The sequence below is a fragment of the Rhinolophus hipposideros genome, assembly GCF_964194185.1.
Source record: "Rhinolophus hipposideros genome assembly, chromosome: 22".
NCBI lineage: Eukaryota > Metazoa > Chordata > Mammalia > Chiroptera > Rhinolophidae > Rhinolophus > Rhinolophus hipposideros.
The window spans coordinates 38,780,429-38,807,545 of record NC_138068.1 but is presented as its reverse complement, the minus strand read 5'-3'; the positions used below and the strand labels follow the sequence as shown (position 1 = coordinate 38,807,545).

Genomic DNA, 27,117 nt, shown 5'->3' with positions numbered 1-27,117 from the left:
GTCCCAGCCTCCCGAGGCCGGCTCCTGGTTGCCGCGCGCGAATTACTTCCTCCTCAACTATTTTTATTTTGAACTGCTTTTGAACTAGTTTTGCTCTGACTGCCTCTGACGTAAATGGAGAGTGAGGACTGACAAGCGTCCCTAAACCAGCCACCCCTCTGTGGGGACTAGTGCTCTATCGGTATTTGCAGCTCAAATTCTCGGTCTCTGACCTGGAACTATATAACCAGGCATTAAGATCACGCCTTAAATTTAGTTATCCCAGGTTTGGGAATACAGCCTGTGACAAAACTCACGCCACAAGAGCATCGTCATTTAGAACTGTAACGACCAAAACTAAAAAGAAACTAGGAATATGTTAACTGCCCAACCACAAATTGATAAATAAGATTATATGAGGAGGTGGAAAACTGTAAATAACAGAAAAATTGCAAATAATAATGATACAGCGAGGGTGCAATAACGAGACTGTAAAAAAATGGATGAATATATAAATTAAAGGAGCAAGACGTATTCATAATTTGAAAAGGCTACTCAGAGATGTAAATGGTTGCTGTATTAAGATGAGGGTTATTTTTTTCCCTCTGAATCCTTTCGGTATTAGAAATTATGACACCTCTCAGGAAAAAGGTCAGTAAGATCTCCATACTCATGCTTAATTGTTTATAAATACAGTAGGTGGAGTGGGAGACTTTTGTGTCTGTTGCTCACTGTTTGTGTTGGTACCAACTTACTTTCTGCTGAGGTGTGATAATCTGCCATCCTTCTAAAGTTTCTTTGCAGGTAACAAATGTAAGTACTTGGCTACAACTGCAGGACCCTGAACCTGGAGCTTTCTCAAAGGAGTTGGCTCTAAATGAACATACTACATGCTACTGTGTTTCCCCGAAAATAAGACCTAGCTGGACCAGCTCTAATAAGTCTTTTGGAGCAAAAATTAATATAAGACCCGGTCTTATTTTACTATAAGACCGAGTCTTATATAATACCATATGTATAATATAATATGATAAGATATGATATGATATAATATAACTTAATATGTAATATAATATAATACCGGGTCTCATATTAATTCTTGCTCCAAAAGATGCATTGGAGCTGATGGTCCAACTAGGTCTTATTTTCGGGAAAACAGGGTACATACAGACTTACTTCTGTTTTTCCTGTGTGATGGCTTGCCCTGAAGCCAAGAGAGGTGGGAGATAAATAAGAGTGAGGACAGTGTAATAATAATGATCCAGAGGAAGCTCTGATCAGATCATTAGTGAAGGTCTCTCTTCTAATACATTCATTTAATTCGGCATTTAAAATAATTCCATTCCCCCATCCCATTCATCCATGCTCTTTTCACAGAAGTAAGTATTTAGATAATCAAAACCACACACAAGATCTCAACCGCAAAAATACAGCTGAAACAATAATTATTTCAATTAAACATTGAATATTTGTAGATGATATATATTAACAGTATTCTCTTTAGCTTTTTCTAGTTTTACTATATTTTTGTAAACAAGGTGTTTCTCTTCAGCTTTTGTGTTGAAATATAGGTGGCCATTGGAATTTATTTTCATACACTTTTTAAAAATATAAGCAGGGAAAATGACTGCTGGTTCAGTGTGTGTTCCTCAGATCATACCACTGCGAGTGCCTCAGCCTGGAAAAGCCAACCATGAAATTGATAACAATACACTTTTGGAAATGAAATCAGGTAAGAATCAAAAGTACTTGAAATCGTTTAAAATAATATTGCCATACTCTTCATGTTTATCTGGTTGTTGATTTACCTCTTTGCGTGTTTTCTATAATCAGGACCTTTGGAAGTTTTTAAACTTACAAAATTTGAAACAGTGTTACTTGGTGGTTTGTAGAGTGGTGTGTATTTAGAGTGAAACAATTAGCTTTGATCACCCTTTCATTTGCATAGGTCCATAGTTGCAGCAATGCCTTGACTCACCTTCACCAAGGTAAGATGCCTGGTGCCATCCCAAACATTCCCAGGATGCTCGTTATTTTGCTGGGATAATAAATTTGATGTACTAATATGGGCTTTCCAGTCAGACAGGTTGGAGAATGAATCCTGGCTTTGACAACTTCTGGTGATCTTTGGTACATTACTTAGCCTTTCTGAGTCTCAGTTTGCTCATTGTAAGTTAGTGATAATATCTACTATTTAGAACCATTGTGAGGATTAAATGAGTTGATGTGAGGTACACAGGGTCTAACATATAGTAATGACAAAATATATCTTAGCTATTATTACAGAAATAAATCAGTGAATGTATTCCCTACTAATGCCAGGTGTGTGTGTGCGTGTGTGTGTGTGTGTGTGTGTGTACACACAATTTATGTACTTATACATAACATAAGAAGGAAGGAAAGTTTTATAGACAAAGCATGAATAAATACTTGTTTAAAATAGGCTTTGAGATTCCAGTTATATACTTTAATAACTGATATGTGTAAAAATTATTTATCTTTAGTTATGTTACAACCACTGCTTCCTAGACTGAGAGTGCAAACTGAGAATATATTACATTATACCCTGTCTCCTTTATCTTAAAAGCTAATATTTTTAAAAAATTTCAGAACAAAATACAAATTTTAATATATTTGCCCATGACTCTTAGAGGTTGGATGGTTATTGACAAATGATGATATGAATGATAGGGTATCCAAATTTTTTAATATTTAAAATGTCTAATAAATAAGAGGTTCTACAATTCAGTGACAAACAGAATAATAACCCAATAGAAAAATGGACAAAGGATGTGAAAGGACATTTTATAGGAAAGGAAATATAAACATCTTTTAATCATATGAGAATACAGTTCTACCTACCCCTTTCTCTGCTTGCTGAGCAGATCTTATCCCTTGCTTTCTTCACTTCATTGCATTTAATCACCAATTCAACAGATAATATATAATTTTTGCTTGTTTACTGTTTGTATGTCCTTCCTAAAACAGAAGCTCCATTAGAAAAAGGAGTTACTGGTGTATTCCCCGTGCCTACAACAGTATCTGGCACACAATATGTACTTGGTAAATATTTGTTGAAGGAATGAATGAATCACTCAAAATGTAAGAAATGTAAGTTAAAAGTGCAAGATACTTCTTTTTTTAATGTAGGAGATTGGCAAAAACAAAAGAAAAATTGATAACGCACAATATGGGTGAGATTGTGGGTAAACAGGCACTTTTATGCATTGCTGGTAGCAGTGTAAATTGTTTCAGCATCCATGGAGGGAAGTTTGGCAATATTAACAAAAATTACAAATACACATATCTTTAACTCAACAGTACTAGTTCTACATATTTTACAGATGTACTTATAAAAATAACTCTTTGCAAGTTTATTCATTATAATGCTTGTGATGGCAAAGAAAAAAAAGAAAGAAACAGAAAAGGAAAACATTTAGATGTCCGTCTGTAGGGGATAGGTTAAATCTACATGAAGAGAGAATACAATTTAGCCATAACACAGAATGAGGATGCTCTTTATGTACAAATATAGAATAAAGTCCATATTGTTAATTTAAAAAATGTGTGGAACAGGGTATGATATGCCACCATTTGTATAAAAAGAGTGGAGGAAATAATATGGACCTATATGCCTGTATAGATATAAAATATATTTGGAAGGATACTCAAGATACCATTGATTGCCTTTGGGCAGCTGAGGTCAGGAGCCAGAGGGAGAAGTTTAATTATGTATCATTTTTTTTACCTTTCGAGCCTTGAACCATACAAGTTTATTACCTTTACAATTTTTCTAAGAAGTGTAGAAATGAATCATTTACCAAGTCAAAATAAAATACAATAAAAGCATTTCTTAAGCAATGCTCCAAAAATGAAAAATTAGCTTCTGCTTTCTAAGGGGGTGTTCTACTTTTAAAATAGACCCCTACTCTATTTCTATCAATGCCCTATTAGAGAGGCAGAATAGCATAGTGGTTCAAGAGCATGGGCTATGGATCCAGCAGAAGTCAAACCACAATTCTACTGTTATTTGACAAATTTCTTAACCTCTCTGGGACTCTGTTTCCTCATCTATAAAGTGGGTATAAAAGAGGACCTATCTTATAGTGTTTTACAGATGAAATGAGCTTATTCATGTAAGGCACAGTGCCTTGCATAGAGGAAGAACTCAATTGTTGTTCTTGTTATTCATTTCTACCATATATAAAAAGAAACTCATTAAATAACTGACCCATAGACCTTATTCAGGGACTTACTACTTTAGTGGTAATGCCAGCTATCCTGTTTTGGGTTTTTCAGATACCCCAGATGTCAACATATATTATACCCTGGATGGCAGCAAGCCTGAATTTCTAAAGAGAATTCATTATGGTGAAAATAATACATTTAAGTATACGAAGCCTATTACTCTACCTGATGGAAAAATACAAGTTAAAGCTATTGCAGTCTCTAAGTAAGTTAAGAGCATGGTGATTAAAATAATTTATAATATAATGATACTATGTTTTAATTTTATTTATTTCTTCCTGTGAGAATCAGTGTTGAACTAGAACGGCACTAAAGAAAGTTATTTTAATTTCAGCATATATCTGTAACTTTTGTTTTTTGTCTTCTATTGAGGTATACAGTTAAGTGCACAAATCATAAGATTATAGCTCAATAAAGTGCTATGTATATTAATGCTATTTATATTTTGAATTCCACATTGGGATTTTGAGAACTTTTCCAGGGTTTGGGACCTCTGAAGAGATTCATCTGGCTCTGAAGAAAAGTCTGTTTTTAATTGATGGTTCTTTTACTCCCTAGGACACAGGGTACAACTACCATAGTCATTCTCTAATTTATTTTGTATTGACTTAATAGGCCTTTAAAGCTACTGTCACTTCAATTTGTTGTAGATTAGTTACTTTATTCCTTTCTTTATTCTTTCTTTCCTACTCAATGACTTTTCCCAATTTTCATATATGGAAACACATCTTAATTTGGAAACCGTCACCTTCTGTTATAGAGAAAAAACTCAATGCTTTGGAAGTCTGTGATTGGGGAATTGTTTTGTGTTTTGTGTTTTGTGGCCAAACCAAGACAGATTTGGCCACATTTTTGGAACACTTTTAAGCCCCAAACCAATACCTGGCTGGTACTTCAAAAAAGATTAGCCAGGCTCCCCCATTTGCTGAACCACTGCATGGCTTTTTGAGGAGAGCTATAAATTCTACACCAAAGATAATTTTTCGAGCATTTGAATTTTTTTTTAAAAAAGAACAAAGTGAAAATGAAAGAACACAATCCCCAATACACATTATTCTTCTTTATTAAATATTGACATTTGCAACTTTTCCCATTTGCCAGACCACTTCTATCAAAACAAGTCATCTCAATTATCATTAAAAATAACAAGCTAAATAGTACTAATGCTGTAAAAGCCCATTTAGAAGCTGCAGGTAGTAATAGTAAAATGAAGTAGTTATATAATGGTATATTATATAGTTTCAAGGAATTAATAAAGCTTCCAAAGAGTCTAAAAATAAGGTGATTCTTTATGGTTCTCACCATCTTGCTCTGTGCCCACTAAGTGTCTATTCTGAAAGTACTGATAGTATTTCAAGTGTGTTGAGCTTAAGAAAACTACAAAAAAGTTTTGAGTTTTCAACACAGAAAAATTAGTGCTTGTATTCATTGGCGATAAAGTAGTTCTTTATGGAAATTACATTGCTTCATTCAAGTCTGTTTCTAAGTACTAAAGGTAATTAGTTTCTTAATAAAGAGACAAGTAACTTTAAATGAGATTGTTAATTATTAAAGGTCATTGTTAACATATCAAGAGGAAATATCGTGGTCATGAAATTTTTAATGATACAGGAAAATATTTATGATATAGTAAGTGAAAAATATTAGGATAAAAATAACACTATTTTATTTTGACACAGTTTGAAAATGCATAGAAAAAAACCCCGGAAGGAAACATGCCAAACTTCAGCAGTCATTGCGTCTGGTGATACAGTCATGTTTTTTTTCTTGATGATTTTTGTATCTTCCAAAATTTAACTATGAGCATTACTTTTGTAATAAATAAACAAATCAACAAAAAAATAATAAATAGAGTAAAAGAACTCCCACATTATATAACCAGTGCCTTTCAACCTTGGTTGCTAAATAGGTTAGCTATTACTGCATAATAAACCACTCTGAAACTTGGTGTTTTAAAAGAACAGTCATTTTATTTGATCATTAATCTGTGGGTCAGCATTTTGATGTGTATTGAGTGATATATGAATTTCATATCAGAGAACAGTCAGTAAAGAACACAGGTGGACAGAAAGGGCCAGAAACCAGTGTTTTTGTTGGTATTGCCTGAGATCACTGACATGGGTGGCTACAGTCACTTTTTGACTCCCTTGAGCTGGATAGTCGAAGAAAACTTGACTTACATTTCTGGTGGTTGATGCTGGATGTTGGCTGATCCTTGTGTCTTCAGAAGGCCAGCCTGAGTTTTTTCACATGGTGTCTCACTTCCAAAAGCAGTAAGAAAGGTCAAGCTCAGACACGGATGTTTTTCTAGTCTCTGCTTGTGTCGTATTTGTTAGTTTCATTAGCCAAAGCAAGCCATATGGCAACACCCAAAGTCAATGTGGGAGGAGATTCTACAAGGGCACAAGGGTATGGATACCTGGAGGCATGAGACGTGGACAGTTATTCTAACAATTTACCACAGGCATGCATTAGAATCTCCATGCCCAAGCCACACACAAAACCAGCTATATAACAATCTTTTGAGGTGGGACCTAGGCATTAGTATTTTTAAAGTTTCCAGGTGATTCCAATAAGCAGCCAAGGATAATAACTGACAAACTAATAGGAAAAAGTAGGTTTCCATTTAGAGAAATTTGACCAACACAACTGTTTTAAAATGCATTTTTATTAAAGTGTAATATTCTAGAATGAAAGGAAAGGAATAAGAGCATTGTAATATATGTGCTTTCATATGCCCACATATATGAATTTCACATCAGAGAATGGTCCGTAAAGAACACAGGTGGACAGAAGGGGCCAGAAACTCAGAAACATCTCAGCAATAGTGGGCAGGGGGCTGTTGTCAGGTTTCTGACATCTGCCTTCTTTAAAAACTACCTTTGTGGTCAGGAACTTCTTATCTCTGATGTCACAATTTTGTAGTGTTTTGACAATGAACTTGCATGGTTCTCCCTTTTTGTCAATGACCTTATATGACAGTCAAGGTAAATCGAGGCAACTGAGGCAAAAGCTGCCTTGAACCGAAAGTAGGTAGTTGGGTTAGTTGAGAACAATCGTTTTTCACTAACAGAACGATGAGCGACTCCCCAGTTTTGTAACAATGATGAATAAAGTTAACTTATCAACAGATTACCAGGGCATCAATTTGCAGCCCTTTGGAATATATAATGTGCCCTAAAATATTGTGTTTGTATGGAGGAAAGATCCAGAATGTCATCTCCATAGGCAGCAACAAAAGCAAGAAGATAACTGCTTTGAGAGCGGTAGCTTGGAGTGTGGGAAAGAAAATGAAATTTTTTGACCTGTGGATATGGATTTTAATCCCAGTTCTATCACTCACGCTTTGTGTGGTGCTGATTAGGTTATGTGTTCTTCTGAGTCTTAGTTTCATCATTTGTTGAATAAGGTTAATAGAATTTACTTGACAGCCATTGTGAAGATCAAATGTAATCTACTTAGTATAAATTTGGCATTGCACATGTAGTAGCTGTTATTGATTGTTATTCAGATTTTCAACAAAGGACTGGAAGATTGCTGTTGTGTGACCCAACTCAAAAGGCATGTTTCATATTTGAAAAGTGCATGCCTACTGAAAAAGTGGTTTTCAATCAATTCCTTCAGGTTCCTAAAGCAGAGGTTCTCATCTGGGCATAATTCTGGCCCTAAGGAGACTTTAATAATGTCTGGAAACATATTTGGTTTCCACAACTGGAGGTGGGAGTGTGCTAGTGGCAACTACTGGGTAAAGGCCAGGTATGTTGCCAAACATTTTACAGTCAGTGCACAGGACAGCCCCCATAACAAAGTTATCTAGCCCAAACTTAGAGTAGTTTTCAATGGGTTGAGGAAATCTGATCTAAACCGAGTTGCAGAATTGTTACGGATCCACCTTCATACCTCCCTTACAACTATTCAAGTCATTCTGGTGTTTTTTTGAGGGGATAATACTCTTTGTGGGGATAGAGCTATATGTATTATTTTATATTGAGTGCACCTTATATTGGTGTTGTTAAAGATACATATTTAAGGTCTCTGATTCTAAGTCTGGCAAAAATTTATGTTTATTCAAATGCGATTTGGGCTCTGAGTAGGATTTTTAGCTCCAACCCGAAACTTAATCCTTCTTTGGGATTACAATCAGGAAATGCTTCTACTTAGCAGGCAGTTTAAGCTAGTTTCTGGGCTCTATTTGAGGGGAACAAAGTACACGGGTAAAGTCTGCCTGGGTCGCCAAGGAAAGGGCCAGCTGTGGTGGAGACAACCTAGACCTTAACTGGATAGAGTAAGTGGATGGGAACCAGCTTCTACCCAGTGTGATTGTGGGGCTGTAAGTGCACTTCAGGGAGCCCCGAGATTATGCAGGGTTTGAATGATCCCTGGATGGCAATGTTTGTGATGTCCAGGAAGTGTGTTAATAAAGAGGATGACTGTATCTTGGATGATAGACCTGGGACCAAAGATGAACATTCACATGTTAAGGTGAATGAATCAGCAAGTGGTTCATCTAAAAGATCATCTCTGCCTGCATCCAGATTCATGTGTCTGTAAATCTGGTTTTGTTACTAAGAACAAAACAAAACAAATTTCCCCACAGTTGAGCCATCCTTAAGTCACTCTAGCCGGTGAACATGCAAGTATCCACTGATCACAGAAAGCCAAGCATATTAATTCTTGAATATTGTCACTTACTGATAGGTAATGATTGTTTTTATAAACTGTATTTCTGAGAAAGTTTTTAAAAATGTGGTTTAAAACTCATATTATTTAATGTTAAACATTTCTAAACTGTTTTAGAATTGATGGTTATGCATGTCTGAATATTTACTTTAAGAATTTTAAGTTTGGACACTTACTAAAAGGCTCAAAAATTTTAAGAAATATAAAAGGTTGGCATGTAAGAAATCTGAAAAATTTCAAAAGAAATGCTAATGAAATAGATAAAATGTATCAAAGACCGATATGAAAATGAGTAAGAACAAAGCAAAGAACACTGAAGGAAGTCAACTGGAAATGTAAAAAATATTAAGTACCTTGACAGATCAAACAGAATCACCTGTGTTCCAGCTGTGAGCTTTCACAAATTAGTGGGGGTGACAGTTAAACATAATCAAATAAATACAGCAAGTGCAGTCATAATGATGTGGCAAAGACAGCTGCTGGCTGTCCCCCAATATCTGTGTTTCCCTTTTATAATAATAGAACCCATGATTTTTAGCAAGACACATGGTTGCCCAGAAGAAAGATATTTCCCAATTCTCCTTGCAGCTAGCAAGAGCCATGTCATCAAGTTGTGGTCAGTGGGACATTTACGGAAGTGATGTGTGTGACTTCTGAAGTATGTGACAGCAGGAAGGAGTGGGCTCTGCTTCCTGTTGGCTGGAATGTGAATGTGGTGGTCACCTATGTTGGATCATGAAGACAAGTGCAATGACCTAGAGATGGTGGAGCAGCAAGGTAGAAATTTGTCACCACACCCCCATCACCATGGCATCATACCAGCTCTGGGCTGATTACACCTTGTTGCTTCTATCTTGTTTAAGCCACTATTGTTTTGGTTCTGTATTACAACAGCCAAGCCTATATCCTAATACACAAGGGGCATATGCAAGCAAATATTTACAGAGAACACAATCCAAGAGTACAAGTGATGAAAAAAGCCTGAGAATATCAAGTGTTGGCAAGTATGTAGAGAAACTGGAATCCTCAGAAAATGGTGGTGGGAATGTAGAATGGAACAGCCACAATTTAGGAGTTTCTAAAAAGGTTAAACTTATATTTACCATATGACCCAGCAATTCCATTCTTAGGTTTCCAAAAGAAATGAAAACATGTCCATATGAAGACTTACATGTGAATGTTCATAGCAGCATTTTTCATAATAGCTCAAAACAGGAAATAATTCAAATGAACATTAACTAGGGAATGGATAAACTGTTAAATCCATGAAATTGGATACTATTCAGCAATAAAAATGAACAAACTGCTGATACTGATACATCTATGTAATGACATGGATGAATCTCGAAAAAACAATAAGCGAAAGAAGTAAGACATGTAAGACTATATTTGTATTATTACATTTATTTTAAGTTTCTAGAAAGGCAAAACCAGATACAGGCAGCAGATCAATGATTGCCTAGGATAGTAGGTAGTAGCAAGGAGTGACTACAACAAACAGGCACAAGTAATTCTTTTGGGTGATGGAAGTGTTTTAAAACTGGATTGTCATAATTGCACAATTTATGAAGTTTACTAAATATTATCAGATTATATATTCAAAGTAGGTGCATTTTATGTCCTTTAAATTACACCTCAATAAAGCTGTTTAAAAAAATAAGGAGTACAGGTGAGCTGCTGGTGATGAGAATAAATCACCACCAGTTTTCAGTTATGAGCGCCTCTACGTTACTTGCTCATGAAACTTCTTTTGCGTCAGAGAGGAACAAGATTAATTGTGAAATATTATGAATAAGTTGAAAACATGCTAGTATTTGAGGAATAATAGTTAAAATCTACCAGAGCATCATACATTATGCTACTTTCAGCTGTGGTAATGATGTATATAAGTAACCCCATTCTTTGTGTTAGAATAGTTTGAGACTTACAATATGAAATCTTCATGGTGAGTGTGGCAGACAGTCTCCAAAAATGTTCCCCCACTGAACCATGCCTCCTAATGTAGCCTCCCCAGCTGAATCTGGGCTGGCCCTATGACTTAACTAATAGAATGCTTCAGAAATGATTCTAAGGCTGGATCACATACAAAATGTTGCAGTTTTTGTTCTGGTTACTTGAAACATAAACACTGGGAGAAGCCAGCCACCATGTAGGAAGTCTGACTTCCCTGAGACTTGTGTACACAAGCTAACCATATGGAGAGACAGAGAGACTGAGGGACCCCAGCCTAGGTTCTGAATATGAGGGAAGAAAACATTTTGGACATCCAGCAAAGTCGATCTTTCAGGTGACTCCAGCCCCAGCCACATGAGAGATCACAGATGAGAACTACGCAGCTGAGCCTGGTTAACCACAGATTTGTGTTTTAAGACAGTACATTTTGGAGTGGTTTTTACAAAGCAATAAATAACCCAAATGAGAAGAAGGTAAGGAAAGACTATAGAACTTGTATTTTGATTTCTCCAATTTAAAATGTAATAAATTTAGTAGCTAGACTGAGGGACTTTAATAAAGTTATCTTAATTGCTAGTCACCTTTTTGGGAATCTTTTTGTAATAGACAGACTTTTTCTTTTTAAAAAAATTTCAGAGACTGCAGACAGAGTGGCATTGTAACAAAGGTGTTTCAGGTGGACTATGAACCACCAAATACAGTCTCTTCGGAAGACAGTGTGGAAGATGTTCTCAAAGATTCTTCAAAGCAGGCAAGTAATGAAACTATAATACATTCAGGTAGTCACCACATTATTGGTTCCTTCTTTCTCAGTGGCCACTGTGGGGACAGAGTCCCAGAGAGCAGTCTCCAAGCTCTAACCCACCACATTTTCCCTTTCATTTAATCACCACAGCCATTCTAACCACAGTCAGGTTCTTACAATGAGATAATTATCAACCACTGTGCAGTATCTTTGCAGATTTACACCCCCTTTGGTCATTCTTTCTTCCACCCTGCACATTAGATATTTCCACCCATCATCATTTCCCATACTCCAATGTCCTCAATAACTCCCCCTTACCTGCTGAGTAAACAGAAACCTTTAGCTTGGCATCCCAAGGAATCAGTTTTTGTCCTCAGTCATCCTTTCTTGCTTTGTGACTCCCCTGCATATTCTCCAGCCCAACTAACCTGTGTTTTCTGTGTTGTATCACTGCTCCCCTAGCACCCAGGCCTTCCCCTTTTATAAAATGCTTTGAATATTTGATTACTTTGCTCCTTGTCTATCTTCCCCTTGCACTGTAAGCTCCAAGATGGCAGAGAACAGGTCTGCCATACTCGATGCCTTGTACAGGGGCAGGTAGGAGAGAGTAGTGAGTGTATATTTGTTGAACAGATGTACCAGACTAGTAGAACGTATCAGTGGACATAACTTCTGTTATGTTAAAATCTTCATCCCAAAATATCTGCAAAGCCTCACATCTTTGGAGAATGAACTAGACCTATTTAAAAAGAATATTCGAAACTTCAGTCACTGAGTTGTGGGCATCAGTGAGATAGATTCATGGGCCAGAGGATGGACCAACCCATGGTAAGGCAATCAACCAATAAGTCTCAGACATGGAGGTCTTGTTGAGGATGACAAGGGAAGATTTTTTGGGAGTCCCTTGCAACCCAACAGTGGACGAGAGGCCAGAGAGGAGGCTATAGCTCCAAAGAAGTAGGTGCAGGCATGATGCAGGTCTCCAGTACGATGAGGGCCCATGAGGCCTCTCACCAAACAGAGGGAAAGATACTAGGCAGAGACTGAACCTTACATGTATCAGTGGGTACTCAGGCTTAATCAGACATACGGGACTGAGTCCATGGAGAAGACAGTCCGAGACGAGAGTGTTTAAGGACTATGTGGGCAGTTAGTGTACTTAAGTCCTGTCTTTGTCTGAGCCCACCCTGTCTTTGCCCCCTGGATCTGGTGGTCCCTCTGTTATTACTCAGTCTCCCATGATGGCAACATCCTGCCTACATGTGTTGCTACCTGCGTCTTATTTTGGCTGCTTGACCTGGTGGGGCCTACTAACCAAACATGCTGCCAACCAAGCAGCCCAGATACAAAGCTGTGTTTCCAGAGTAAGGTGAGACAGTGGTCCCTTTGTAGAAACTACTGTAAATCCTTTCAAGTAAGAAGTACATGCTATGACACTGCTTCTACCATGTAACTTTCAATGTTCATATGCTATGTGGGCATAATCAAGTGATTGACATGCACTGTCTTCATTCCTAGGATTTGAAAAATGGATTTGTTGGATCAAAACTAAGGAAGAAATCTAAGAATGCTGAAAATAAACTGGGTTGGAATGTTAACCTTAGCAAGTTTCCAGGTATGACGTGAGAGAATGAAGATAACATTTAGTATTCTAAACCCCCAAACAGGTTCACTGCTTGTTTTCTTGTCTGCAGAAGGGTAGGATTAAGAAATTTGAGTTTTTTAATTATTTTAGCTAACAGCTTAAGACCATCTAATCAAGCAGTCCAACAAAGTCAGGTTTATCAACTCACTGCAGCAGAGGAGAGAGACTATATACCTGAGGACCTATGAAGCCTCTCACCAAACAAAGGGAAAGATAAAGTGACAGGGTTTAGGGAAAGGGTGGAGTTTGGGTGAAATGGAGTTTTGGGAAGAAAGAGTTTTGATGAGCTCAGAGCATAGCAAGTAGTCACCATCAGGTATGGACTGGGAAGGAAGGAGGGTTCTATTACCTTGGAAACTATAAAGATGTATGTGACTATTGTGCTCAGAAACCCTTCTCTGAAGCTCTGTAGAAGGGTTGGAAATTGAGGCTGTTTCTCTATGTCAAAGTGACTCAGGTCCTCAGGCAAGAGTCAGATGTTTCGTTCTTACTGATACGATTTCAAACAGCGAAGTTACTGAAAATCTGATTTTAGAGAATAAGGTTTTTTGGCAAGTAAGAAACAATAGTCACTCAAAGAGGGTGTGGGTTGGGTGGGTACTGTTATGACATTTTACTGCTGCAATGTGTCCTGGGGAGAAATAATGTTTCCTGATAACCTTGCAGTTGGACTTACCTATTTTACCAGACTGATATGAAATGTTGTGGAATGTAGCAGGGCAGATTTTAATTTTCTGCCCGGGTTAATTTTTCTTTCTCGGTGCTAATTCAACTGAGTGGGGGCTTCTTTATATAATGGCTGTTTTAGAGAAAGAATGTAATGACAGTGGTTCCTTATTAAAAGGTTTCCAACTATGAAGATGTATTTGCATGATATATAATTACAGATGTGCACAAAATAATGTTTTTCATGTAATTGTAGACCTTGAGGTAGGTGAAAGAACTGAACCTAAAACACTGAAAGATCTTCGCTTCTCAGAGAGTCCCCTGGAAATTCCAGCTTACCATGAAGAATCAGGTTCTAGACCACCCCCCCACCAGTCCCAGGTAACTTCTAAAGAAACTCTTTAGGGTACTAAATACCTACTATATTTTTATATTTCCCATGAAATACTTTAAGGCAGCGTCCCCAGCCTTTTCCCCTTGTGCCAGGCACTATTCCAGAGCTAGGAATACTGTGTTGGACAAGAAAGTCCCATGTACTTATGGAGCTTACATTTAGTTGGGGGTGGAGTAGGCAGGTATAAATATGTAAATAATCCAACAAAATTTTAAATTGTCATAAGTGTCATGAGAAAGATAAAACTAGGTAATGGACTAGAGCAGTGGTTCTCAAAGTGTGTACCTCACAGACCAGTACCATCAATATCACATGGGAGCTCATTAGAAATGCAAATCCTCAGGCCCCACCCTTGGCCTACTGAATTAGGGACTCTGGAGGTGGACCCAGTAATATGTTTTAATTTGAACTACTTCTGATGCACACTCAAGTTTGAGAACCCCTAGGATAGTGAATGACAAGAACAGTGTTCTAACTCAGAGTGATAAGAGAGGGCTTCCTTGGAAAGGTAACATTTCAGTTGAACCTTCAAGATGAACAGAAGCCAGCCCTGCAAAGATCTTGGCAGCAGTAACAAGTACAGCAAAGTGAGGGATTACAAGGAGGCTGGTGTGGATGGAGCATAGGAGATAAGATGGGAGGATAGGCTGAGGTCACAACATGGAGAGCTGTGGTTCTCAAACATGACTGCACATTAGAATCACCTGAGAGTCTTCAAACCAATCTTAGGAACCCAGCTTCAGAAATTCTGATTTAATTGTTCTGGTGTGGGGTTGGGAATGGTTTTACTTATTTACTTTAATTCACCTACAGGTGATTCTAATGGGCAGGTATGGTTGGGAATCACAGATGCTATGGGTGAGGCCCATTGTAAGGAGCTTGAATTTTCTTCTAATTGTAAAGGGAATCCATTTGGAGGATAAGAAATTATCTCATTTACATTTAAACATTTTCTCTTTGGCCACAGTATGGAGATTAGGCTGGAGAGAGTAAGAGGGGAATATTAATTAGGAAGCTTTTGTTCCTGGCGAGAGATGGTGGTGGCCTATACCAAGGTTATACAAATGATGATCATAGGAGGCAGTGGAAATCCAGATGTGTTTTGGAGGTAGAGATGACAAGTTTGGTTGAGAGATCAGATGGATGCGATGAGGGAAAGGAAAGAGTCAAGGATGACTCTCGGGGCTCTGGCCTGAGCATCTGGAGGTGATGGTACCATTAATTAAGATGGTAAGATGAGGAAGGAGCAGGTGTTCAAGGACTCATTAGACATTCAAGTGAAGGTATTAAAAAGAATGTTGGCCATGCAAGTTCAAATGTAGGGAATGGATCAGGCCTGGAGATATGTACACATTTAAAAATGTTCAGTATATAGATGATGTTTAAAGCATGGGTCTGAATGAGATCACTTACCAAGGTTGTACAGAAAATGAAGAGAAGATGGCACAAGGCGAAATCCTTGACTCAGAGGTTGAACAGAGGAGGAAGAGCGTGAGTAGGAAAAATTAAAAAAAAAAACAAAAAACAAAAAAATGTGATGTCATAGAAGCCAAGAGAAGAAAAGGTTTTGGGAGTGGGCAATGGTCATCTATGTGAAATGTTACGGGATTCAAGTTAGACAAGGACAGGGACTTGCCCATTGGATTTGACAAGATGGAGGTGATTTATGATCTCAATAAAAGCTATATCAATACATTCTTACTATATAACACAAGTATATGTACTAGTTTCCTATGCCTATGCCTACTTCTACTACTACTATTAGTATTATAGCAATTTGATTTTTCAATATTTATAAAATCCAATTTAGAATTTTGGCATCTAAAAGCAACCCAGAAGCCCTTGCTCTCTTCCTCCTATCTGAGCCCCAGGTAGCACATACATGGAGTCACATTGTTCTATCCAATCACGACTGCTTCTTGTGTACCTATGATTCCAAGGTTGCTCACACTTATCATCAAGTATAAAGGAGGTTAGAAAACACGGTTCCAAAGCCTGGTTGCACATCAGAATCATCTGAAGGGAACTTTAAATACATAGAGAGATTCCCAGCTACCCCTCCTTCAGTTCTCCTAGATAATCGGATTCTGGATGGAGTCTGTGGGTGACTTTGATGATTAGCCCAGTCTGAGAATCACTGGCCTAAAAGACCAACTCTCCTTATCCTGAGGTCAAGCCCTTTCCTTCACTTCCAGTCTCTAACTGTGATATAACTCAGCCTGACCTCCTGGGTTCTTCCATCCCACTGTATTTCCTGGAGGACCACAAAGCTCAGGCCAGGGGACCACAGACCTAGAAAGGCCTGCTCGCAAATCCCACCAAACTAAAGGACAATGATCCCTACAATAGAATATTGCCCTTCCCAGTCTTCGGGAAAGAATGATTACCTGGTTACCAAATAGACTAGTGAGTGTAGGCAACTCCTGTGAGCAATGCTTGCTGGTGTCACCCAAATAAGAATACTGCTTCTGGGGGTGGCCGGTTAGCTCAGTTGGTTAGAGGTTGGTGCTAATAACACCAAAGTTGCCAGTTCAATCCCTGCATGGGCCACTGTGAGCTGTGCCCTCCTTTAAAAAAAAAAAAAAAGGTTACTGCTTCTGACATTAATAATATCACTGTGAAGAATGAATGGTATATGACAAAACACAAGCATAGCTATTTTCAGAAAAGCAGTCTCACATGAACTTAATTATTTATAACATGTCTAGAAAGAATTATTTTCTCTGTGCAAGGATATTTGGATTACCTTGCCCACCTAGTTATTCAAGAATTGTTTCCAAGGGAAAGATAGAGTAAAACAATATGTAAAGATTTCAAGATTCAGAATCTCAAAAAACTGGGAATATGGGGACAAATTTGGGAAATTTAACTAAAGTTCAGAGGGCCAAAGAGTCCAGAAAAAGATCACAAAACGTTTATCCTCCATTTTTTTCCCTTCATATTGGTAAAAGATTCTTCTCAATATTCCTGCTCAATCCCATCAGAAGCATACTTCAGCAAACATCAGAATTAATGATGCTGGTGGTATTATACCTCAATAATCACTAGGGAGAAGATGTCTCTGAGCTAAGCTGCTGGTCTGGGGGCACCAAAGGGGCCAGATAGCAGAGTAAATGCATGAAACAGTCTGAGTGGAAGATAAACAGTGACATCTGGCTTTGGTGTCAGGACACAAGGTTTGGGGCTCTCTGGCCAGCTGGAATGCCCCCACCAGCTAAAGAGGTTCTCTCTATGCAGCTCTAGCCAACCTTTGACGAGAAGGCCTGCAGGGTCATTGGTGCCACATCTGAAAATTTACAAGAGAAGCCAGAAACCTGCATCTTTATGTGTTATAACCTAATTTTAAATTTTAGCTGTTGCTTCAAAATTTGTACATATGGGCCGAAAACAAACTCAGTGGCAGGCCAAATTTGGCCAATAGACCACCTTTGCGACTTCTGTTCTAGGCCATGTTGGATCTGACACAAAAGCAACTAAAAACCTTTGACTGATCCCCACTGTCTGCAGCGGAGTCTTGAGTCCGAAACTCAGCCCGCAGTCATGGTGGTAGACAGGGAGCTTACTAGGGTCGGATAGGCTTCAGTACATGAGACAGTACACTACTGGTGATCAGACCTCAAGCAAGCGACTTAAACTTTCTGAGCCTCAGCATTCTCATCTCAAAAATGGGGAATATATGTGTCTCTTGATAATGATGCACTAAGATGGACACAATATCATTTCTCTCGTTTTATACCAAAATGCGTGACTGAATCCAATTATAAGCAAAATGAGACAAAACCAAATTGAAGTAGATTCTACAAATTAACTGACCTGTTGCTCCTAAAAAATGTCAACATCATGAAAGATAAAGACAGGCTGAGGAAGTATTCCAGATTAAAGGAGACAAAAGAGACATGATAATGAAATGCAAAATGTGATACTAGACGGAATCCTAGATGAGGAAAAAAATACAGCTATGAAGGGTATCATTGGCACAATTAATAAAATTTGAATAAAAATCTATGGGTTAGATAATAGTACTGTGTAACTGTTAACTTTTCTGGTTTTGATCATTGCACTGTTGTATAAGAGGACATCCTTGTTTGGAGGAAATGCACAGTAAAGTATTTAGAGACTGCATCATAACTGCAGCTATTCTCCTTGATTCAGAGAGAGACGAGAATGAAAGCACTTGGGGCAAAAATGTTAAGGTGAACAACTGGTCAAACTGGTTATACAGGAGTTATTTATACAATCCATGCAACTTTTCTGTAAGTTTGAAATTATCAAAAGAATGTGTTATAAAAGTAGAACAAAATGGGATAATATTACCCACCTCATAAGGTCATTGTGAAATGTCAAGGAGATAATGGCTACAAAATGTCAGGCACATTTGATTACTGTCAGACCCTCCATAAGTGTTAGCTTCTCCCCTTCACATTCCTTCTTCATTCAACCTTCTTTTCTGTCCTTTTGTTCTACCACTTGGACCTATAGATCCCATGAAGCCACCTGAGTCCCGGGATAGGCCACCTGAGTCCCGGGATAGGCCATGTACTGTAATATTTATCTTTGTCCCCTTCCTTGCATCAAACACAGTGCCTGGTACAAAGTAGATGCTCAAATAAAAATATGTCAAAGTGAGTTAAATGTTTGTGGATAACAGCAGAGAGTTGGTGCATTTGTTCTTTTAAGTGAGTCCTTTTGAATTTCCTAGAGATGTAATCTTAGAGAAAAATGGATGCTAACTTAGGTTTTCAAATTCTAAAATCTGGTGTGTCTGATGGCAAATTCAGATATCTTAGTTTGTAAATTCATGTTTTTAATGAAATATACATATCTGATTATGAATAGCACTTCAATTTTTAAATTTTGGGTACTGAGGTAATCATTACTTATGACTTCCCCATTATGCTTTTTAAAGGATGGGTGCTGGATAGAAGATAAAACATTAAAATGAGTTTTTGATGAAATTTTATTGTTCTACAGATATACCATGATTTTATTATATTCTTAATTTTAGTTCCTTAGTTTTGCGCACATAACTGGCCAGAAGAGTTTGACAAGCACAGAGATCATGCGAATTCAAAGGGAGACAGACTTTCTCAAGTAAGGATCGCAATTCTTTTCACTGTTTCTTAAATCCTGCTAAGACACATTAAGGTCAAAAAGAATTCAATCATGGTACATAACAATGGTGTTTGCCCACCCCAAACTGTTTCTTATTAAATTTTACAGATTTTAAAGGTATAATTGGCATATAATAAACTGTACTTATTTAATGAATACAGTTGACATGTGTATATAACCTTGAAACTATCACCACAAGCAAGAAAATGAGCAAATCTATCACCTCCAAAAGTTTCCTACATGGTACCTTTTTGAAATGCTCTTGTACCCCTCCCCATCCCTAGGCAACTACAGATCTGCTTCTTGTCACTATAGCTTAGTTTGCATTTGATTCCATATGTAAATGGAATGATTCAGTGTCTACTCCTTTTTTTTTTTTTTTGCCAGGCTTCTTTCACTCAGCCTAATTATTTTGATACTCGCCCATGTCGTTACATGTACCAAACATTTATTTATTTTTATTGCTAAATAGTATTCCATTGTATGGATATATAACAGTTTGTTTATCCAGTTAGTAGTTACCTATTGATGGACATCAGGGTTGTTTGCAGTTTTTGGCTGTTGCAGATAAAGCTGCTATGAACATTTGTACCCAAGTGATACTGTGTGCAGATACTTTCATTTCACTCAGGTAAATACCTAGCAGTGGAATGACAGTCATATGATAGGTGTACGGTTTTTTCTTTTTCTTTTAACATTTTTTTAAATAATAGTTTCAGGTATACAACACAACATAATGATTAGACATTTACATGCCTCACAAAGTGATAAACCCCCTCCAGTCTATTACCTCTCTGACATCATATATAGCTGTTACAATTCCATTGACTCTATTCCCTATGCTGTACTTTACATCCCATGACTATATACCGGGGGTGCCAAAAAAATGTATACAAGTGGGCACTTTGGTCAACGTTGCTCAAGCAGTAGTTCGCCATAATCAGAAGTGTCTGGACACTGATGGTAACCCCTTTGAGCATTTCTTGTAATTGCAGAAGTCAAACGTGACTTGTATTCATCTTTTGCTATCAGTATATATTTAGTATTACAATTTTAACACAGTTTTCCTTTCTTAAATTGTGTATACATTTTCTTGGTACTGCGCACATGTGTGTGTGTGTGTGCGTGTGTGTGTGTGTATGTGTGTGTTTAATTACAGTTGACATTCAATATTATTCTACTTCAGTGGTCAGGCATCTACACAGTCTACAAAGTGATCCCCCCATACGTCCAGTACCCATTGACATCTTACATAGTCTTTACAACATTATTGATTATATCCCCCATACTGTATTTCACATCCCCCTGACTGTTTTGTGACCTTTTCCTTTCTAATCCCTTCACCTTCTCCCTTATCTCCAACCCCTTCCCATCTAGCAACCATCAGTTTTTTTTCTCTGTATCTTTTAGTCTAATCTGTTTTGTTTGCCCATTTACTCTGTTTAGATTCCACATATAAGTGACATCATATGGTATTTGTCTTTCACAGTCTGACTTATTTCACTTAGCATAATATTCTCTAGATCCATCTGTGTTATTGCAAATAGTAAGATTTCATTTGTTTTATAGCAGAGTAATATTCCATTGTATAAACTTATCATTGTTTCTTCATCTAGTCATCTATGATGGGCATTTCAGTTGTTTCCATGTCTTGACTATGAATAGTGCTGCAATCAACATATGAATTACTGTTTTGGATTTCTTTGGATAAATACCCAGGAGTGGAATTGCTGGGTAATAAGGTAGTTCTATTTTTAATTTTTTGAGAACCTTCATACTGTTTTCCATAGTGACTGCACCAATTTGAAATCCCACCAACAGTGCATGAAGGTTCCCTTTTCTCCACATCCTCGCCAGCACTTGGTGTTTGTTGATTTATTGATGATAGCCATTTTGACAGGAGTGAGATGGTATCTCATTGTGCTTTTTATTTGCATTTCTCTAATGATTAGTGATGTTGAGCATGTTTTCATATGTCTGTTTGCCATCTGTATGTCCTCTTTAGAGAAATGTCTCTTCATGTCCTCTGCCCATTTTTTAATTGGGTTGTTTGTTTTTTTGGTGTTGAGTTATATGAGTTTTTGTAATAAATTTTGGATATTAACCCCTTATCAGATGTATCATTGGCAGATATCTTCTGCGATTCAGTAGGATGTCTTTATGTTCTGTTGATGTTTTCCTTTGCTGTGAAAAAATCTTTTTTACTTAGATGTAGTCCCATATGTTTATTTTGTCTTTTGCTTCTCTTGCCCAAGGGGATATATTAGTAAATATATTATCAAGGATAATGTCATCGAGTTTACTTCCTACATTTTCTTCTAGGAGTTTTATGGTTTAGGGTCTTACATTTAAGTCTTTAATCCATTTTGAATTTATTCTTGTATATGGTGTAAAAAGGTGGTCCAGTTTCATTTTTTTTTTGCATGTAACTGTCCAGTTTTCCCAGCACCATTTATTAAATGAACTCTCTTTACCCCAATGTAAATTTTTGCTTCTTTTGACATTGATTAAATGACGATATAGGCATATATTTATTTCTGGGCTCTGTATTTGGTTCCATTGATCTATGTGTTTGTTTTAATGCCAACACCACGCTATATTGATTGCTATAACCTTGTAGTATAATTTAATATCAGATAGCATGATACCTCCTGCTTTATTCTTATTTCTCAGAATTACTGTGGCTATTCAGTGTCTTTTATGCTTCCATATAAATTTTAGGATTATTTGTTCTAGTTCTGTGAAAAATGCCATTGGTATTATGATAGGAATTGCATTAAATCTATATATTGCTTTGAGTACTATGGACATTTTAACTATATTAATTCTTCCTTTCCATGAGCATGGTATGTTTTTCCATTTATTTGTGCCTTCTTTAATTTCTGTCTTCAATGTCTTATAATTTTCTGAGTACAGGTCTTTTATTTCCTAGATTAAATTTATTCCTAAGTATTTTTCTGATGCAACTGTAAATGGAGTTGTTTTCTTTCTCTTTCTGATAGTTTGTTATTGATGTATAAAAATGGAACCAATTTTTGAAAATTAGTTTTGTATCCTGCTATTTACTAAATTCATTTATCATCCTAATAGTTTTTTGTGTGGAATCTTTGGGGTTCTCGGTATATAGCATCATATCATCTGCAGATAATGACTATTTTACAATTTGGATGCCTTTTATTTTTTTTTTCTTGTCTGATTGCTGTCACTAGAACTTCCAGTACTATATTGAATAAAAGTGGTGGAATTGGGCATCCTTGTTTTGTTTCTGATGTTAAGGGGAATGCTTTTAGCATTAGCATATGTTGAGGTATGTTCCCTCTATTCCTACTTTACTGAGAGTTTATATCATAAATGGATGCTGGATTTTGACTATTCATATGACCATATCGTTTTTATTTTTCATTTTGTCTGATGTGGTGTATCTCGTTAATTGGTTTGTGGATATTGAACCAACCTTGCATGCCAGGAATGAATCCCACTTGATCCTGGTATATGATCTTTTTAATGTACAGCTGAATTCAGTTTGCTAATGTTTTCTTGAGGATTTTTGCATCCATGTTCATTAGGGATAGTGGCCTATAGTTTTATTTTTTTTGTAATGTCTTTGTCTGGTTTTGGAATCAGGGTAATGGTGGCCTTATAAAATGAGCTTGGGAGCCTTCCTTCCTTCTGGATATTTTGGAGTAGTTTCAGGAGAATGGGTGTTAATTCTTTTTTGAATGTTTGCTAAACTTCACCTGTGAAGCCATCTGGTCCAAGACTTTCGTTTGTTGGGAGATTGTTGATTATTGATTCGATGTCATTGTTGGTAATTGGTCTATTTTGATCTTCTGTTTCTTCTTGATTCAGCCTTAGAGGATTGTATGCTTCTAGGAATTTATCCATTTCTTCCAGAATGTCTAATTTGTTGGTATATAGTTGCTCGTAGTATTTTCTTAAATTTTTTTGTGTTTCTGTGGTGTCTGCTGTCACTTCTCCTTTCATTTCTGATTTTATTAATTTGGATTCTCTCTCTCTTTTTCTTGTTGAGTCTGGCTAAAGGTTTGTCAATTTTGTTTATCTTTTCAAAAACCCAGCTCTTGGTTTCATTGACCTTTTGTATTTATTTATTTATCTTTTTTGGTCTCTATTTCATTTATTTCCACTCTGATCTTTATTATTTCCATCCTTGTACTCACTTTGGGCTTATTTTACTGTTCTTTTTCCACGTCTCTTACATGTAAAGATAGACTGTTGATTTGAGATTTTTCTTGTTTCTTTAGGTAGGCCTGCATTGCTATGAATTTCCCTCTTTTGACTGCTGTCGCTGCATCACATAGATTTTGGGTTGTTGTGTTTTCATTTTCATTTGTCTCAAGGTGTCTTTTGATTTCTTCCATGATCTCTCATTGTTGACCCATTCATTATTTAGTAGCATGTTATTCAGACTCCATGTGTTTGTGTGTTTTCCAGTTTTTTTCTTGTAATTTCTTGTTTCATAGCACTGTGGTCAGAGAAGACGCTTGATGTGATTTCAGTTTTCTTAATGTATTGAGACTTGTTTTGTGGCCTAGCATGTGATCTTTCTTGGAAAATGTTCCATGTACGCTTGACAAGAATATATATTCTGCTGCCTTGGAGTGAAATACTCTAAAAATATCAATTAAATCCATCTGGTCTAAGTGTGTCATTTAAGGCCGCTGTTTCCTTGTTGATTTTCTGTCTGGAAGATCTATCCATTGTTTTCAATGGGATGTAAAAGTCACCTACTATGATAGTGTTATTGTCGATCTCTCCCTTTATGTCAGTCAATATTTGTTTTATATATTTAGGCGCTCCTATGTTGGGTGCATAGATGTTTACTAGGGTTATGTACTCTTGTTGGATTGATCCCTTTATTATTATGCAGTGCCCTTCTTTGTCTTTTATTATTGCCTTTTTTTTTTAAGTCTGTTTTGTATGATATAAGTATTGCTACCCCAGCTTTTTTCTCATTTCCATTTGTGTGAAATATCTTATCCCATCTCTTTACTTTCAGTCTGTGTGTGTCTTTTGATCTGAGGTTGGTCTCTTATAGACAGCGTATGCATGGGTCTTGTTTTCTTATCCATCCAGCTACCATATGTCTTTTAATTGGAGAATTTAATCCATTTACATTTAAAGTGATTATTGATAGGTACGTAGTTATTGTAATTTTATTATTTGTATTTCTAGTCTTTGTTAGTTTATTTTATCCTTTCTTCTGTTTAAAGAAGCCCTTTTAACATATGCTATAATACTGGCTTGGTGGTAATGAGTTCCTTTAGCTTTTTCTTTTCTGGGAAGCTCTCTATCTCTCCTTCAATTTTTAAATGATAGCCTTGCTTGGTAGAGCAATCTTGGGTGTAGGCCCTTGTTTTTCATCAGTTTGAATATTTCCTGCCATTCCCTTCTGGCCTGAAGAGTTTCTTTAGAAAAGTCATTTGACTTACAAGGAGCTCCCTTGTAAGTAACTAGCTGTCCTTCTCTTCCTGCTTTTAGGATTCTCTCTTTGTCTTCAACCTGTGCCATTTTAACTATGATGTGTCTTTGTGTGGGCCTTTTTGGGTTCATCTTGTTTGGGACACTCTGCACTTCCTGGGCTTGTATGTCATTTTCCTTTACCAGGTTAGGGAAGTTTTCAGTCATTATTTCTTCAAATAAGTTCTCGATCCTTTGCTCCCTCTCTTCACCTTCTGGTACTCTTGTGATGTGAATGTTGTTGTGCTTGATGTTGTCCTACAGTTCTCTTAAACTATTTTCATTGTTTCTTATTCTTTTTTTCTTTTTGTTCCAATAGGGTGTATTCTGCTACTTTGTCTTCTAAATTGCTGATTTGATCCTCTGCTTCCTCTAATCTGCTGGTGTTTCCTTCTAGTGTATTCTTCATTTCAGTTATTGTATTCTTTATTTCTGACTGGTTATTTTTCATAGTTTCCATGTCCTTTATGCTTGCTATCTCTTTGTTAAAATTCTTACTATGTTCCTTAAGCATTCTTACAATCAGTGTTTTAAACTCTTTCTCTGGTAGGTTGGTTGCCTCCATTTCATTTAGGTCCATTTCTGGAGGTTTCTTTTGTTCTTTCATTTGGGACATGTTTCTTTGTTTCCTCGTTCTGGCTGCCACTCTGTGTTTGCTTCTACATATTAGGTAGATCTCCTGTGTCTCTCAGTCTTTGCTGGGTGACCTTATGTAGTATGTGTCCTGTGTAGTCGAATTGCACAGTCCTCTTAATCTCCTGTGTGTGTGTTCCAGAGTTGTCTGTTGTGTTGTGTGTATTCTCCTGTTGTAGTTGAGCCTTGATTGCTTTTGGCTTGTCAGTGGGTGGGATTGACTCCCAGGCTGACTGTGAGGATTGGCTATGCCCACAGTGTATAAGCTGCTGTGTTGTTGGGGGGGAGGGCTGACCCCTCAGAGGAGGCTTCACCCCTGTGGGCTCTTGTGCCTGTTGAGATCCCTTTTTGGGTGTGCCAGTTATGAGTCTAACCAGGTTTTGCTCTGATGTGTTCTGAAGCTGCCCCCTGGGTATATTTCTGGTGTCTCTTGGCCCAGGCTGTGATGCAGCGTAATTTCAGCCCTGCCTGTTACGCAGCGTAATTTCAGCCCTGCCTGTTACCGGCCCATGGCCACCTGGTAGGTGCCTCAAAGCTGTATGTGGTTGGCTGCTGCCTGTGCTGGACCTGGAGGTATGTCAGAGTGGCCTCACTGTGAACTAAGGCCTACTTCCACCAATAGTGGGCCTGAGGCAGCTTAGCAAAAGGCCCAGGGCTGCCTGGGCATATTGCCACCTGCCAACTGCCCAGCTGTTGAAAGAGGCTCCGTAGGTCCAGTGCCTGGCTGGTTGACCCAGTGTTGAGAGTGCTTTCAGTGATGCAGAGCTAGCTGGGTGGGGTAGAGTTCAAGTGAGTCAGGAGACGTGACCGGTAATTTTTACAACATTAGTGCAGATTCAGTTCTTACACCAGTACCTGGCCTGTGACCACCTTGCCCAGCACCCTGAGAACACGGATGCCAACGACCACCTCAGGCTTTCAAATTCCCAAGAGCTGCTCTCGAGGGGCTGCAGTGTAGTTTTTGGGTCACTGTTCACCACCCAAATCTCCCCAGGTAGTTGCTGATTGTCCACTGCTCCAAAAAAACCTCCTCCTGGGCTTGTAGGGCGGGACTGGTCACCCAGGCACCAAAAGTGCCCCTGCCAGTGCACGTCTGTGTGGTTTGTAGGGTTCTAGGGGGCTAAGAGGTATGGGCAGTGGTTTCTACAAGTTCAGTGTAGTCTCTGCTCCCAGACAGGTGCTGGGTCCGCGACAACCCCGCAAAAATGCCCCAAAAACACTATGGCCAGCTACCGCGCATCTATGCTATCAAGAGTTTCCCAGGCGATGTAGCATAAGCTATGGGGACGGAGGTCACCCAGGGTGTCACCAACACAGTGAATGCAAGATTCCACCAGACCAGTGCAGTTCTAGACTTTGGCCTTTGGGGGAGGGATTAATCCTGAAAAGATGCCTCCCCCCAGTAAGCCACACGTGTGCAGGCCCCACACGGAAAACAATGACTCCCATCTCTCCAGTTCCTGCACCAAAGGTATTCAGTTCAGTCCTTCCCCGCATGTCCCTGAGCCTCCTGAGCTGCCACCCCTTCCACCAGAGACTAGGTGAGTGCCTGCCAGCAAGCGAGTCCATGTGTTGGCTCTACAA

At 37.9% G+C, this 27,117-nt stretch overlaps 1 protein-coding gene across 3 annotated transcripts in view; it reads left to right on the top strand.

The window, feature by feature from the left end:
* The window catches only part of DZANK1 (double zinc ribbon and ankyrin repeat domains 1), an 88,890-nt gene that overhangs the window by 333 nt on the left and 61,440 nt on the right, over positions 1-27,117 (top strand). For 2 of the 3 annotated variants that reach the window (XM_081033316.1, XM_081033318.1), the window contains exons 2-7: positions 1,532-1,711; positions 4,279-4,432; positions 11,497-11,611; positions 13,124-13,220; positions 14,173-14,297; positions 19,316-19,401. In XM_081033316.1, the coding sequence (XP_080889442.1) occupies positions 1,603-1,711; positions 4,279-4,432; positions 11,497-11,611; positions 13,124-13,220; positions 14,173-14,297; positions 19,316-19,401 (686 nt within the window). In that variant the 5' untranslated portion in view covers positions 1,532-1,602. Of the gene's footprint in view, positions 1-520; positions 631-1,531; positions 1,712-4,278; positions 4,433-11,496; positions 11,612-13,123; positions 13,221-14,172; positions 14,298-19,315; positions 19,402-27,117 lie in introns of those variants that run through there. The other variant, XM_081033317.1, reaches the window with a different exon arrangement.